The sequence below is a fragment of the Lissotriton vulgaris genome, chromosome 9 (assembly GCF_964263255.1).
Source record: "Lissotriton vulgaris chromosome 9, aLisVul1.2, whole genome shotgun sequence".
In the NCBI taxonomy this organism is placed as follows: domain Eukaryota; kingdom Metazoa; phylum Chordata; class Amphibia; order Caudata; family Salamandridae; genus Lissotriton; species Lissotriton vulgaris.
In genome coordinates this window covers 1062233861-1062248320 of record NC_141697.1, presented here as the reverse complement: position 1 = coordinate 1062248320, position 14460 = coordinate 1062233861, and the positions used below count along the sequence as shown (strand labels likewise).

The following is a 14460-nucleotide window of genomic DNA, read 5'->3' as shown; positions in this document are numbered from 1 at the left end:
ACACTGATGCCAGGTACAGTGTACTAAGCACTGAGTAGGTTTATCAAGAAAGAATAAAACAAAAAAGCACAATAAAAATCTAGCACCCCAGTTTTACGTTCAATAAATTGGATTGTTATGTGGATTCATTCTTACACATTATGGATTTGGCAGATCTTTTTAAACCGTTTTGTAAATTGTGTTTAAAACAAAAACAAACAATTCATGAATATCACACCAAGCTGTAACATACAGTTAAAGTCTTTATTAATAAATGCTTTAACCACTGAAGTGATAAGGATTTAAAAATAAAGCTGCATGCTTTAAAGTGCAATTACACTGAGAAAGTCACTAGGTAAAATGCAACTCTTGGACTGTGTGCACACCTTTGAAATCTGCTTATCTGGGTCACAGAACATTTCGACTTTATGTACTAAAACAGGGGTGGGTGGTTCGCTTCGGCACTCTCCCACACAAACGTAGAAATGTTTGCCATTCACTAATAGAGGTAATAAATGAACAGAGAACAATGTAAAGCTGAACAATGCATAATGTTCATGTACTCTCAACGGAGAAAGGACAGAAAGTCATGCCAACGGTGAAAGTAAGATAATATGCCTCCAAGCTACTGGCACAGACACACCCAATGAGTTCAAAGTTCTCATTTGAGTAAAGAAACTTAATACTATGAGGGCGTGAACTGCAATAATATGCAAAATGTCTGACATCTAAGAAGCCCCAAAGAAAGCCATATTGGTAATTTCATGGATACGTTTTCAAGTCTGTTTACACATTTTTCAAAATGAATTCTTTACATTTTTGCCTAACTGGCACCTTTGTGCAAATGATATTCATATTAAATAAAACTAACATATGTTTATTATATACACCGTTACCTGCAAAAGTTTTTAAATTAGGACACCGAGCTGTACATTTAAAAAAAACTCCTTAGAAGTAGATTCTGTTCTGATGCATAAAGCAGGGTCTCAAATACAAGGAGACACATGCTCGTGTTCCATCACAATGCGTTCAGGCTTTGACAGAAAAACTATTTCGTCAAATGTGAAAAGCCACCTTTGAATGGCATGTCACCGTTTTCCTCATGAATCTGGACCGGTACGAAAAACACTTGAAGAAACAATTTCAACAGAGTACATTGTGAAAAGTCATTCACAAAAAATCTAATTTGCAGCAACATTAGAACTACTGGGAGAAGTCAAGTGAGTTAGAGCACCCAGTAAGTGTTCATAATTTTGGAGTTTTCCGGGACGAAAATGTATTTCTGATTCAAGTGCTGAAATGAAGTTTGAACAGCACAGTCTGTGGTGTAGTGACATCAGCTACTGCAAGTTCCTGCCCGTCGGTGAGACCCAGTTCTGAAAGAAAAAGTAAAGCATGTTAGGTCTAACCCTTATAAATTCAGGCTGGTCATAAGTCTTTCAACTGAAGTCAGTTGCAAAATATTTGCTTTTCTAAGATATTCCTATCTTTGATGGCCATCCGGGGTACAGAACCAGACACACCATCCTTCCAGAAAGCCTGCAAATCACTTTCCATGTTGTAGTTCGATCAGCAGTGAGTGCAAATTGAACACATTGGTTGTAATGCTCTTTCAAGTGGATTTTCTATCTAAATGCAGATTCCTCACCTTAGAACAGCCGTCTCCCATGCGCCGCTAGGGAGTGCTATGTAGCTCCCGTCAGGTCTGTAACACCCCCCTTCCCTCCTCCCCCTGCCAGAAGTGATGCAGCTGAGCCACACATAAGCACCAACCCTGCATGCGAATGTTAATTTCTTTTTTTTCCCTTTCCGTACACTCGGACATGGAGTTTGAACAAATGTTAGTACCAGTGTACTTAATACTAATGTTAATACTCAAAAAGTCGATGTGAATAACGATCCATTCACGTACAAAAATGAAATGCCATCCTTATTGACAAATTAGCCTGATGTGAACTCCACTTCATCCCCAACTCAGAAATACGTGGTCAGACAGGCCCTGAGATCTAGGCCTGAAACACTGATTGACAGATCACAGGTGGGGTTTCATGTAGCCAGCAGACAAACGTGCGAACAGAAAATCCCAGGTCAACCCAACAGATAGGCACAGCGACACGACAATGGTACGGTGAGAATGTCCCCAATTAAGCACACATGGCCAGAGGGGTGCGCGCATATTCCCAAAACACAATAAAGTTAGTCACATGAAGTTAGGAACACTTAGCCAATCAGGAAAAAACACATGCAGTGATTACGCACTCCCCATGCCGGACATCTGGACACGTTATCTACTGGCTGCATTGTGTCGAGACCCACCTGGATTCCTCATCTAAAACATTAATTTATGGCTCCAAAGAGAACGGCCCGCATTCCTTCCAAAAAAAAAAAAAACTGGCAGGACCATTTTATTGCATCCAATGAACTGCATAAAAATCTTTGTTAGACCGATTGTAAACTGAGACGGTCCTCAGACACTATGCTTGTAACTGTTCTTCCGGCCACACTGTTTAATTGAAGATCCTGGCGGATATCAGAGCACTATACAATCAGTAAATGTTACTTATACAGTAAATAAGAGAAAATCCAAACATATGTACAAAGCATATTGTAAAAGCAGCATAGTAGGATGCTCTAACTTGGGACCATTTTAGAAGTTAGAGTGAGGCCACTGTGCAAAATGGGGATGTGAGGGGCCAGAGAGGAATTTGCAGATGGAGTATCCACCAGAAAAAATGTTACCAAAGTTAAGTAGCTTGAGATGAACACCACTAACCATTTATTACTCATGTTAGGAAAGACACCAAAGCAGAACCTCCCGAGGTGAAGGGTCTGAGTAGTGGACTTAGACAAAACCAGAGCCAGAGTGTTTGGTTATCTGGAGAGGTAGATTTGTTTTTTGTCTTAGCCCTTTAGCTCTCTAACGTGTTCCCACCTTAGCTGTGCGCTATGGAGTTTTTACAATATAGAAGCTACTAAAACTCTCTTTTCTTCTCTTGCATAATGGGCTTTCGTAGACCATAGTTCAAATCTTCTAGCACCAAGAACTTGAACAGTTATGTAAATAATTTATAAAACAACAGATAACCTCCAGCTACAGGATGTGTTGTTTGATCGCTCAACTGAGGAAATACTCAGTGATGCATCAGTGCAAAAAAGGCATGATCAGTGGCGGCTGGTGGGATCTGAAAGTAGTGAAGGGTAAAAGTCCGAAACAGTAACACACAGAACCTCACACAGAACACACAGGACCTTACACAGAGCACAACCGTAATACACAGGAAATCACACGTAACAAAGAACACAACAGCAACACACAGGACATCACACAGAACAACGGTTGGTTGTTGGGAGAATACTTGTCACAACACGCATCACACAAAACTGTCAGTTGAATGTTTTTGGAGCAGGCCCAACATCAAATATTTTAAACAAAAATCTCTTGAAAAGATTTTCAAGGTTGAACTCAGGTTGTGCCGACCCTTGTAATACTTTTATGATGCCGGTGCCCCAGGACCAGTAATGACAGTAATTATTCCGCCTTCCCAATGTAAACACTTTTATCGGTGCTCGGAAGATAAGGGCTATGACAGGAATAAAAAGCTGTTTTATCAGATGGGGCTGAAGTTTGGAAATGCTTTACTTTTTTGAGGAAACGAGGAAAATTAAAGCCCCCACTGCCCCAAGCCATGACTTAAAGTACCTTTGAAGGCAGCAACACGAGGGACGCTGAAACTCATCACTCAGGCTGCATCGTGCTCCGAGCTGATTCCCTAATATTGTGCTCCTAGTCTCCACGCACCACAGACAGATTTTCCTCCGCAAGCTGAAACACCAATATCACGGGAGCTGTGCCCCATCGCTACCGTTCACCTCAACCACCAGCATGAAAACAACGTCAAATTGGATCTTATTAAAAAAACACTGCATAGTGTCCCTACCTCCAGGCTCCATGCTGAAATTCATGTCTGAAATACACCTTTCTGCTCAGCATAAAGACCTGTTGATATGCAAGCCTCGGAAGTATTTTCCATATTGCTTGACAATATTCCAGGTGGAATGCCTGACGTCTGTATGCGTCTGCCTGACTTTTTTAGGGGAATTTGTTTCACAGGGCGATGCAAACTGAAGCCCCGCATGGTGCCAATCTTGATACTCTCGAAGCCACCAAGAGACTTGCATGAGCTTCGTGCCCCACCGGCAGCTGCCATTCTTGTCCATCTGGCGGCGGGACCGGCCTCCCATCAGAAGCACATGCCCCCCTGGAATCGCCCAACACCTCTGTGCTGACTGAGAGATGCCCAGCCTTGATCAGCCCCCACCTGCCCGCTCGTTCTTTCAGCCTGCACGCTCCCGCTCATTTCCGTTACACGTCTTGATATGTGTTTTACTTTAGGCATCTCCCAGTGATGTTAAGGCATCCCGTGCGTGTGCAGACCCAGCCCCGCAGGCTATTAACAAGAACTCGTAACCCACAATAAAATAGAAAACCAAGCGGATGCCATCGAAAATATAAACCTGTCTCCTCTCAAAGAAAAAAACAAATAAATCAAAAGAGTGGTGCGCACGCCTTTCCTGCCATATTCTTTGAATTATCGCGCACAAGTCTGGCCCAATAATTGAAAGCAATATGTCAGGAAATGCGCGTAAGACACCAATAGGCCAGGGGCAGAGCTATGCACCCGCCTCGGACCTATGGTATGCTCGCTATAAAACAAAAACACACGTGAAGGCCAATAGCAGATCGAAAAGGAAAAAACACACGCACGAGCGTGTGGAATTTGTGGAATTTACAGGTCCATTTTTAAAACGCCAGTAAAAGGGCTTTTCGCTTCGCGAGCCCTAAAAAGTACTACAGGACCAAACAAAGTGCCTTTCTGGCTGTCGATGCTTGCACAAGCGCCTATGCCTCAGCCTGGCAGTTAAGGACAGGCACACTACAAACCAACACAGTAGTAGCAGCCTTATCCCTGGTAGATTCAGCTCTCTGACCTTCTGGGTGCTGCTTCTTGGCCAGTGCAAAGCAGATCTTGATGCAGAGAACTATTCACCCAGACAGGGTCCTCTAATGCAGAACCATTTATTTCTCCTCAGAGAACCCAAAAAAAACAGGATTGCTCACACAGGGTTCCTTGGTACTATCAAGGTAAAAACTCAAAGCTCTTTTGAGGTCCAACCAACATAGCATCTCTTCCCGTTTTGATGGGTGGAAAGTTCCTTAACCCCTTGTATGCTGATGACGAACCCCAGCCGTCATGCACTACGGTGCTCGTGTGCTGATGACGGCTGGGGTTCGTCATGGCCCACCCCTGTTCTTTTGTTTACCGCACAGCGGCGGAAACGGGCCAGCAGCGAAGGGGTTAATGTAAGTTTAATTTATTTGAAAATAAGGATGGTGAAAACGCTGCTTGTTAATAGGGAGAAATGTCTCGGAAGTAGTAGGCCCAGGCTGCAAAATGTCTGAGAGGACAACTGTTTGGTCTTAACTGATGGTAGCTAGTGTTAAGGAAACTAGCTTCTTGTAAGTTCATGTAAAAGGCATCTGTGAAGTGAAGGGGACTGGGTTGTCCATGATCCCGAATCAGAGCCAAAAAGATAGTGCAGTTTCTGCTGGTCTGTACACCTTGGTAAAGGCAAGTCAGAGTCGGGTGTATGACGACCAGTTGCACTTTTGTAATCTCTTAACACATCTGTCGAAATCTACCTGAAGCCAGTTCAGTGCCCGATAGTCAGCACTGGTATCAGTACTGGGTCCTCTTCCTGCGCCAGTGGCATAGACAATGCAGATGTGGAAGAGACCAGAGCAGGTCCTGGAGAGGAGGTGGAAGCTTGTACTAGTGCCAGAATAAGGCCCAAGGTAGGTCTCACTGGGTCAGATGAGACAGAGGTCTGGATCTGCTGGGAGCAGTACCACTTGGGGCCCCTACAGTTTCTTAGGGCCCGAAGGCACTCAAGAGGTATATGAAAGCATGGCCTCCTTGAAGATTTAAATCTGCTGCGGCATCATCGATGGCTGGGAAACTTGAGGTACCAGATCAGCTGAGAGATCTGTTCCATGCCCAGAGATCTCAAAGGTGAGCGGCTCATATCATGATGCCCTTGCGACTTCTCTTGGGATTCAGAATGGCAAGATGGGGTTGAATATCGCTTTTATTTTTAGGTCGAGCCTATGGCAGAGCACATGCGCTTCATAGGAAATCGACCTCAGGGAATGACTTCAGCTTCTGTAGAAGCTTGTGCATTTACGCCCGTCCGCGCTAAGGACATGCTCAGCGCCAGGCATGCTGCTCCTTTAGGCCCGGGACTTGGGCCTGCTGCAGAGGGGGAGCCCAGATGGTACACCAGTAATGAACTTACTGTTACTGGTGAGAGGGGACGTGACAGAGGACCTTTACGCTGTCCAACATTACTTTCCCTGTGTCGGATTTTCTGAGGGGTGACACCATAGCTGGTGGGTTTTTGAATGCGAGGTCTCTCCCTAAACTCAGTGTTGATATTCAACTGGTGTTGTAGACTCACAAACTTGACTTCTTGTGTATGACTGAAACTTGGACTGCGCCGGGGTGCGAAGTTGATGCTGGGAATGCCTGCCCGCCAGGGTTTAAAATGCGCCACAAGCCCAGAACTAGTGGGAGGGGTGGGGGGGAGGAGCGGGGTGGGTGTGATTTTTAGAGACACAATTGACTTGAATGTCATCAACATTGAAGTGTGCAATGGCTGTGAATTATTTGGCTTCTCTCAAGAACTCACAGAGGCTTTTTTTAACGTGTATGAAACAAGTTACTTACCTGTAACTTTAGTTCTCCAGTATTGGTAACTTTCATAGATTCCCATTGCTTGTATCATTCCCCGTCGTCGGAATGGGAGCCTCGGTAATAATATATATATATATATATATATACCTAGGTAAATACACCCTAATAGGTGTAAAAAAGGTAAAAAATTAGGCCTAGGCCTCATTATCTTTTGCAGCCTATTGCTGTCATTATGTAAAAGGACCCAAAGTCCCCTTAGCAACCAATCAGATCAGCCTCACCCTGTAGAACCTTCCTGAGAAAGCTCAGAGCCTCAGATTTTCGTAGCCGTTGCTTTGCCACATAATCACCTAGCCCTAAAGTGAGCTTTCCCAGGGGAGGCGGGTGGGCGCATGGGAATCTATGAAAGTTACCAATACTGGAGAACTAAAGTTACAGGTAAGTAACTTGTTTCTTACTCCAGTATTGGAACTTTCATAGATTCCCATTGCTTGTATCAGAGTAGATAGCAGTTAGCATACCTCAAACATTTCGTGCACAGTTACAGAATCATTACAAACTAATGACATCACAGATTATAACAACCATAAAGCAGTAACAAAGCATAATAAACGAAATGTTTGAAAAAACAGGAGGAGGGAAGAGAGGAAAGCTCACCTCTTATTGGAAGAGATTTCTCAGGACTGCCTGTCCTACAGCCGAATCCTCCTTTGCAGCCGCCTCCAGGCAGTAATGTCTCGTGAAGGAGTGCGTACTGCTCCAGGTGGCTGCTCTGCAAATGTCCTTTATGGATACTCCAGCAAACAGCGCCGCTGATGCTGAGACTGACCTTGTGGAATGTGCCTTCACCTGTCCTTGTAAAGGTTTGCCTGCCGCCTGGTGGCAGAACCGGATCGCACTAGTTATCCATCTAGATATCCCTTGTTTTGACAAAGGAAATCCTTTCCTTGGGGCTCCGAAAGCCACAAACAGTTGGGGTGTCTTTCGAAATCCAGCTGTGCGTTGTAGATAGAATTTCAAACATCTCTGAACGTCCAGAGAATGAAGTGTCCTCTCAGCCTGGGTTGAAGGCCGAGGAAAAAAAGATTTCAAAATCACTGGCTCGTTAAGATGAAAGTCAGTCGGTACCTTCGGAATGAACTTGGGGTTCATCCGTAGGATAACTGTATCATTTTTGAACTGTAAGAAGGGTTCTTTGATGGTTAAAGCCTGAAGCTCTCCGACTCTCCTTGCAGAGGTGAGTGCCAAAAGAAGCGCCACTTTCCATGATAGGAACTTCAGGTCCGCTTTATGTACTGGCTCAAATGGCGGTCTCATTAGCTGGGCCAGGACCACATTCAAGTGCCACACCGGAGGTGGGGGCCTGACTGGCGGGAAAACTCTGAACAGTCCTTTCAAGAATTGTTTGATTACTCTCGCTGATAAAAGAGAGGGACCCGATCTTGTTCTCCTATATCTGGAAATAGCTGCCAAGTGGACCTTGATAGAAGCATGAGCCAGACCTGCTTGTGCCAATGAAAGAATATAAGGTAAAAGTTGATGCGGAGCTGACGAGAAAGGATGCACTTTCTCCCTCTGACACCACAAATGGAACCTCTTCCATTTCGCTCTATATGTCTTATTCGTGCTAGGGGCTCGTGCCTGTGCCAAGATGGTCCTGCATTCTTCTGGGAGGTTTAAATCCTTAAACTCTCTGTATTCAGGAGCCAAGCCGCCAACTGAAGCGAGCTCGGGTTCGGGTGAAGAACTTGGCCGTTGTACATAGAGAGCAGTGTCAGTTTGGGTTGCAGATGAATGGGCGGTGTCTCTGATAGAAGAAGCAACTCCGTGTACCAAAATTGGCGAGCCCAGGCAGGCGCTATTAGTATCATCCTGCACCTGTCCATCTTGAGTTTCTTGAGGACTCGAGGAATCAGGGGAAATGGCGGAAAGGCGTAAACAAACGCGCCTGACCAGGACATCGAAAGGGCATTCCCCAGTGACCCTCGATGGTGTTCCCTGCTTGCGTAACACCGGCATTTCTTGTTCCCCGGTGTTGCAAACAGGTCGATCGCTGGGGTCCCCCAACGGGAGAAGATGTCCTTGATCACTGCGTCCTCCAATTCCCACTCGTGCGAGACTGCTCTCAGGCGGCTTAGCGTATCTGCCTTCGTGTTGCATACTCCTGGAAGGTGTTCTGCTACGAGTGTGATGTTCTGCGCTATCGCCCATTCCCACAGTATTTGGGATTCCTGTGAAAGCAGTGGCGATCTTGTGGCTCCCTGCTTGTTGACGTAATGCATTGCGGTGGTGTTGTCCGTCCGCACCAGGATTGCTGAATCTGTAATCCTTGGGAGGAAAGCCAACATTGCCAGTCGAATAGCTCTTAGCTCCAGAACGTTGATATGTAGACGACGTTCTTCCGGAGTCCAGTGACCACTGACCTGGAGGTCTTGCATGACCGCCCCCCAACCTTGAAGAGAAGCGTCCGTGGTAATGACCTGAGGAGCCCTTGCCGCCTTGAAACTGAGTCCCACAGTGAGGTGAGATCTTCTCATCCACCATGAAACCGACCGTTTCATCCGCTGGGTTATCGTCACCCTGTCGTCGAACGAACCTTCCACTTGTCTCCACTGAAGGTCCAGCTCCTCCTGCAGGGGGCGCATTCGCAGCCTGCAATGCGGAATCAATTGAATACAGGATGAAATCGACCCTAGAAGAGATTTGTACATCCTGACCGTCATCCAACTTCTCCTTTGGCAACGGGTGGCTGACGATATGAGTTTCATCTGTCTCTCTTCCGATGGGAAGGCTTTGCACTCCTGAGTATTGAGTATCGCTCCCAAGAACTTCACCGTACTTGCAGGTTGAAGAACTGACTTTTCCTTGTTGAGCTGTAAACCCAGGTGAATAAAGAGGTTCAAGCACGTGTCCACTGCCTTTGATGCCTCCTGCACGCTTGGGGCCTTCAGCAGCCAGTCGTCTAAGTACGGGAATACTTCCAGCGACTGTCTCCTTAGAAATGCTGCTACCGGTGCCAGCACCTTTGTGAATATCCGAGGAGCGGACTTTAATCCAAATGGGAGCACCATGAACTGGAAGTGACTCTTGCCTACTGTAAAGCGAAGGAAACGTCTGTGAGCTGGATGGATCGGGATATGAAAATAGGCATCTTCCAGGTCTAATGTTGCCATGTAGTCGCCTGGGTTCAAGAGGCGCAATATATCCTGGAGTGAAATCATCCGAAACGATAGTTTCGTGAGATAGGTGTTGAGCTCCCTCAAGTCCAGGATAGGACGCCACTTTTGTTTTGTTTTTCGGATCAGAAAAAATCTGGAATAGAAACCTTCTCCCCTTTGTGATAGGGGAACACGCTGGATCGCCCCTTTTTGAAGCATTTGTTGAGCTTCCTCTTGAAGAAGGTTCAGATGGTTGGAAGTAGTGGCGTGGGGAGCTCTTGTAGGTGGAAAGTCCTGGAATTCTAGAGTATGCCCATTCCGGATGATATTTAATACCCACTGATCCGATGTAATCTCTTCCCAGCTGCTCAGATGTTGTGAAATCCTGCCGCCCACTGGAGATCCCAGAAGCGGAGGAACAGTTGGCAGAGTCGGGAGGCCGCTATTGACGCTTGCCAGCGTCCTTGCCCTGACGCCCCTGTCGTCCACGAGCGTTCTGGCGAGAGAAAGACTGGGATTGCGACTGCCGCTGATAGTATTGATTGCCGTACTGTGGCCTGTAAGACTGCGACTGCTGTGAATATCGCTGTTGCTGATAACCTCCTCTAGGTGAAGAGAAACCTCTTCCTCGTGCTCCACGGAAGGGTGTCTTTCTATATTGCAGGTTCCCCAGAGCCCTTGCTGTCTCCGTGTCCTTCTTTATACCCTGTAGGGTGTCGTCGACATGTTTCCCAAACAACATGTCCCCGTCGAAGGGCAAATCCAAAATCCTATTCTGGACCTCTGGCCGGAAGTATGTAGCTCTCAGCCATCCTTGTCGCCGAAGAACCGCTGCACTGCCTAGGGCACGGAAAGAGATGGTGGCGATGTCCATCGCGCAATCAATCATCTCTGAAGAGGAACGTTGTCCCTCTTCCAGAAGTTTCTGTGCTTCCGCCTTCTGGTCATCCGCTAGCAGATTCACATAGTGTGCCACATCACTCCACATCTGGCGGTCGTACCTTGCTAGGATCGCCAAGGCATTCGCCGCTCTGACCAGCAAGCTAGCCATTGACGAAAAACGCTTCCCAGCGTTGTCCAACCTTCTACCCTCCTTATCCGGCGGAGTCGTGAGGGTGGCCGAAGGATTCCGCGATTTCTTCTGTGCCGCCTGCGATATGACCGAGTCAGGTCTAGGTTGTCCAATCAAACAGGCGGGACTGTCATCCGGAGCTTTGTACTTCTTCTCCAAGCGCGGAAGAGTTGGAATGACCGTCGCTGGGGTCTGCATCACTTTCTTCCCTTCCTCCCATATGTGCTCCACAATGGGAATCGAGCGCACGGCCTTACGGTATGCCTCCTTGAAATCGTATAAAAAACAATCCGTAGATGTTGTAGGCATCGCTAACTTAAAACGCGCTGTGGCTCTTTCCATCAGGCTGAAGAAACCTCCTACATCAGCCGGAGGCGAGTCGACCGGGTCTGGCACTGGTGAAGCCGGATCCGGAGCTATATACTGGTTCCATTCACTGTCCTGGTCTTGATCTTGGTTTTGCCCCGTCTCATCCTCATCCGAGGTATCCACTTGGACTTGCGGAGGATATGCCCTCTCATGTTCTTCCTGTGCAGGCCGTACTGACTGTGCTGCCACCACCTGCGGTTGAACCTGTGCTTGACCTTCCACAGGTTGCGACCCTTTCTTGCTCCTATACTCCTCCAGCATCGCCCTTAAGTCTGTTAAAAGACTCATAGGCATCGTCACCATGCCCTGCTGTGGTTGGGTATCTTGGTATGCAACCTGTTCTTCATCCAACAAAAGTGGTGGAGGTAATGATGGTACTTTCCTTGGAGAAGTCATATCTGGGGTTATCCTCCTCCTTCTGCTGTTTTCTGGCGCCCCTGTCGTCAACGGCGTTGAAAACAAATCCACTGTTTCCTTGTTCTGAATCGTCGTCGACGGGACCGTCGACGAGAGTCCCTTCACCGTCAACGGCATCGTCGACGGAACCATCGTCGTCGCCGGGTCCACCGTCGACGGCATCGCCGACAGCACCGTCGACGGGTTCATCGTCGACGGGCTCGTCGACGGAGCTGTCGTCGTCGACGGGCTCGTCGTCCTCGTCGACGGGATCGTCGTCATCGAGATTGCCACCGTCGACGGAATAGTCATCGTCGACGGGATGGTCTTCGTCGACGTGGTGGTAACCGTCGACGTGGTCATCGTCGACGACGCCGTCGTCGTCGATCCGGTCTTCGTCAACGGAATCGACATCGAGGTCCTCGTCGACGCTCTCGTCGTCGTCCTCGTCGTCGTTGGTTGGCTCGTCGACGACTGAGGAGACAAAATCACCTCAGATGTTTTAGAGTCCTTTTTGACCCCTGTAGAGGCCTCTACAGTCGGTTTTTTGACGGACTTGGCTACTTTAACCTGGTGGGAAGGCCCAGCCGAGCCCTCATCCAGTTTAGCCTTTTGCACCTGCAGTGCCTGCCTTTCCCTCTCCTTTACACTCACGTGAGGAGATTCGATAGGCCCTGGCTTGCCAGACCTATCAGAGGTCACACGCACAGCCTTTAAGGGGGGTTCAGTTGAAGTGTCCACAGACGATCCGCCCCTCTTCAATGAAGTTTTCGAAGATGTTGATCTGGCATCTTCCTCATCACCAGAAATTACTTCATCCCTCCTTTCCAACTTCCTGAGCCACAGAAGCAGCCGTCCTTCACGATCACGGAGGGTTTTAACAGACATTCTCCTGCATATACTACACTTATCAACCTTATGGTCTGGGTATAGACAGTAAATACAGTCTTGATGTTGATCCTCTGTATAAAGTCGTTTTTTGCCACAAGTGGCACAAGACCTGAAAAGGCTCTTCTTTTCCTTATCAGCCATGACAAAGCTGAAAGAAATCCTCAAAGAAAAACTGTTTAAACAGTACCTCAAGTTGAAGTTAGAGCAGAGCTCTAAGGAGACTCCCTGTCACCAACGAAGCGGTAGAAAATCTGAGGCTCTGAGCTTTCTCAGGAAGGTTCTACAGGGTGAGGCTGATCTGATTGGTTGCTAAGGGGACTTTGGGTCCTTTTACATAATGACAGCAATAGGCTGCAAAAGATAATGAGGCCTAGGCCTAATTTTTTACCTTTTTTACACCTATTAGGGTGTATTTACCTAGGTATATATATATATATATTATTACCGAGGCTCCCATTCCGACGACGGGGAATGATACAAGCAATGGGAATCTATGAAAGTTCCAATACTGGAGTAACATCTGTTATAGACCTCCGGGGGTCTTTACGCTAGCCCAGCAGCAGGCACTATTGGGAATTGTTTTCCAATATGGCTGTCATTCATAGCCATCTGGTGATCCTTGGTGATTTTAACCTGTGGCTGAATGGCACTTTGAATACAGGATCCCTTAATATGATTCACTCGTGTGAGGCCCTTGGTCTCTCCCAGCGAATTCTACAGGCTACCCATACAGGAGGTCATCGACTGGATCTGATCTTCTCTGACACCAACTTCCTCACTGTTGGGGATGCGCTACCTATGGCCTGGACGTACCACTCTCTGATTAAGTTTTTTGTAAAGGCAGGCACGCCTATTGCAGGGACATCTGGTCAAGTAAGGGAGTATGTCAGCAGATCGAAATGGTGAACTACGCTGATGACACGCAGTTGATTCTTTCCTTGGAGGGAAATGAATCTACCTCTTTGGAGAAATTTCACAACTGCCTGCGAGCCACAGCGGAATGGTTGAAAGCCAACTCTTTGCAATTTAACACAGGAAAGACAGAGGTGTTATATTGCCCAAGGCCCAGGGCACAATCTCTTCTACCCAGCAACTTCTGGCCAATGGATTTTTCCCCACTGGTCCAGCCTGTGAAGGTAGTACGGAATCTGGGTGTGATGTTCAATAGTGACTTCGCCCTGGAGGCTCAGGTTTCAAAGGTGGCAGCTGGCTGCTTGACCATCATTCGCCTCCATTGAAAAATCCTGCCATTGTTACCGCCCCTTGCTCGGATAGAGGTGGTGCATTGTACCGTGCTCAGTAGGTTAGACTACTGCAACGCCTTGCTGCTGGAGTCCCCTAGCTATCTCATGGACAGACTCCAGAGACTCCAGTCTGCAGCTGCAAAATTAGCCCTGGGGTGGCCAACTAGATCTTCCTCCTATGGGGCTCTGGCTCAGCTGCATTGGCTCCCAGTGAGGCAGAGGGTGACATTTGAGTCCCTCTGTCTGACCTTTAACCGCATGCGCGCTAGCGGGTTTTCCCGGCGCTGAAATTTAAAAATCGCGGGTAACGTGACAAAGCCAGCTCGTCATGCGCGCAGCGCAGGTAACGCCCATGACGAGCTGGCTTTGTCACCAGCATCGAAGGGGTTAAAGCCCTTCACGGGTTAGGCCCTGCCTGCTTACAAAGGACGTTTTCATGGCATGTCCCGGCCTGCAGTCTACGATCCTCCTCGGCCAGGTTGGTGACCGTTCCGAGGTTTAGGAGTTCCAGAGCAGGAGGTCGATCGTTCAGTGTGGCCGCGGCCAAGCTCTGGAACTCTCTTCCCACTAAACTCAGGCAGGTCACCGGCCTTCTTGCT

At 47.5% G+C, this 14460-nt stretch overlaps 1 protein-coding gene across 5 annotated transcripts in view; it reads right to left on the bottom strand.

The window, feature by feature from the left end:
- Nucleotides 1-229: 229 nt before the first annotated feature.
- UBA3 (ubiquitin like modifier activating enzyme 3) overlaps nt 230-14460 on the bottom strand; it is a 220298-nt gene continuing 206067 nt past the window's right edge. For all 5 annotated transcript variants that reach the window (XM_086939034.1, XM_086939033.1, XM_086939036.1 and 2 more), the window contains exon 18: nt 230-1355. In XM_086939034.1, the coding sequence (XP_086795160.1) occupies nt 1267-1355 (89 nt within the window). In that variant the 3' untranslated portion in view covers nt 230-1266. The remainder of the gene's footprint in view (nt 1356-14460) is intronic.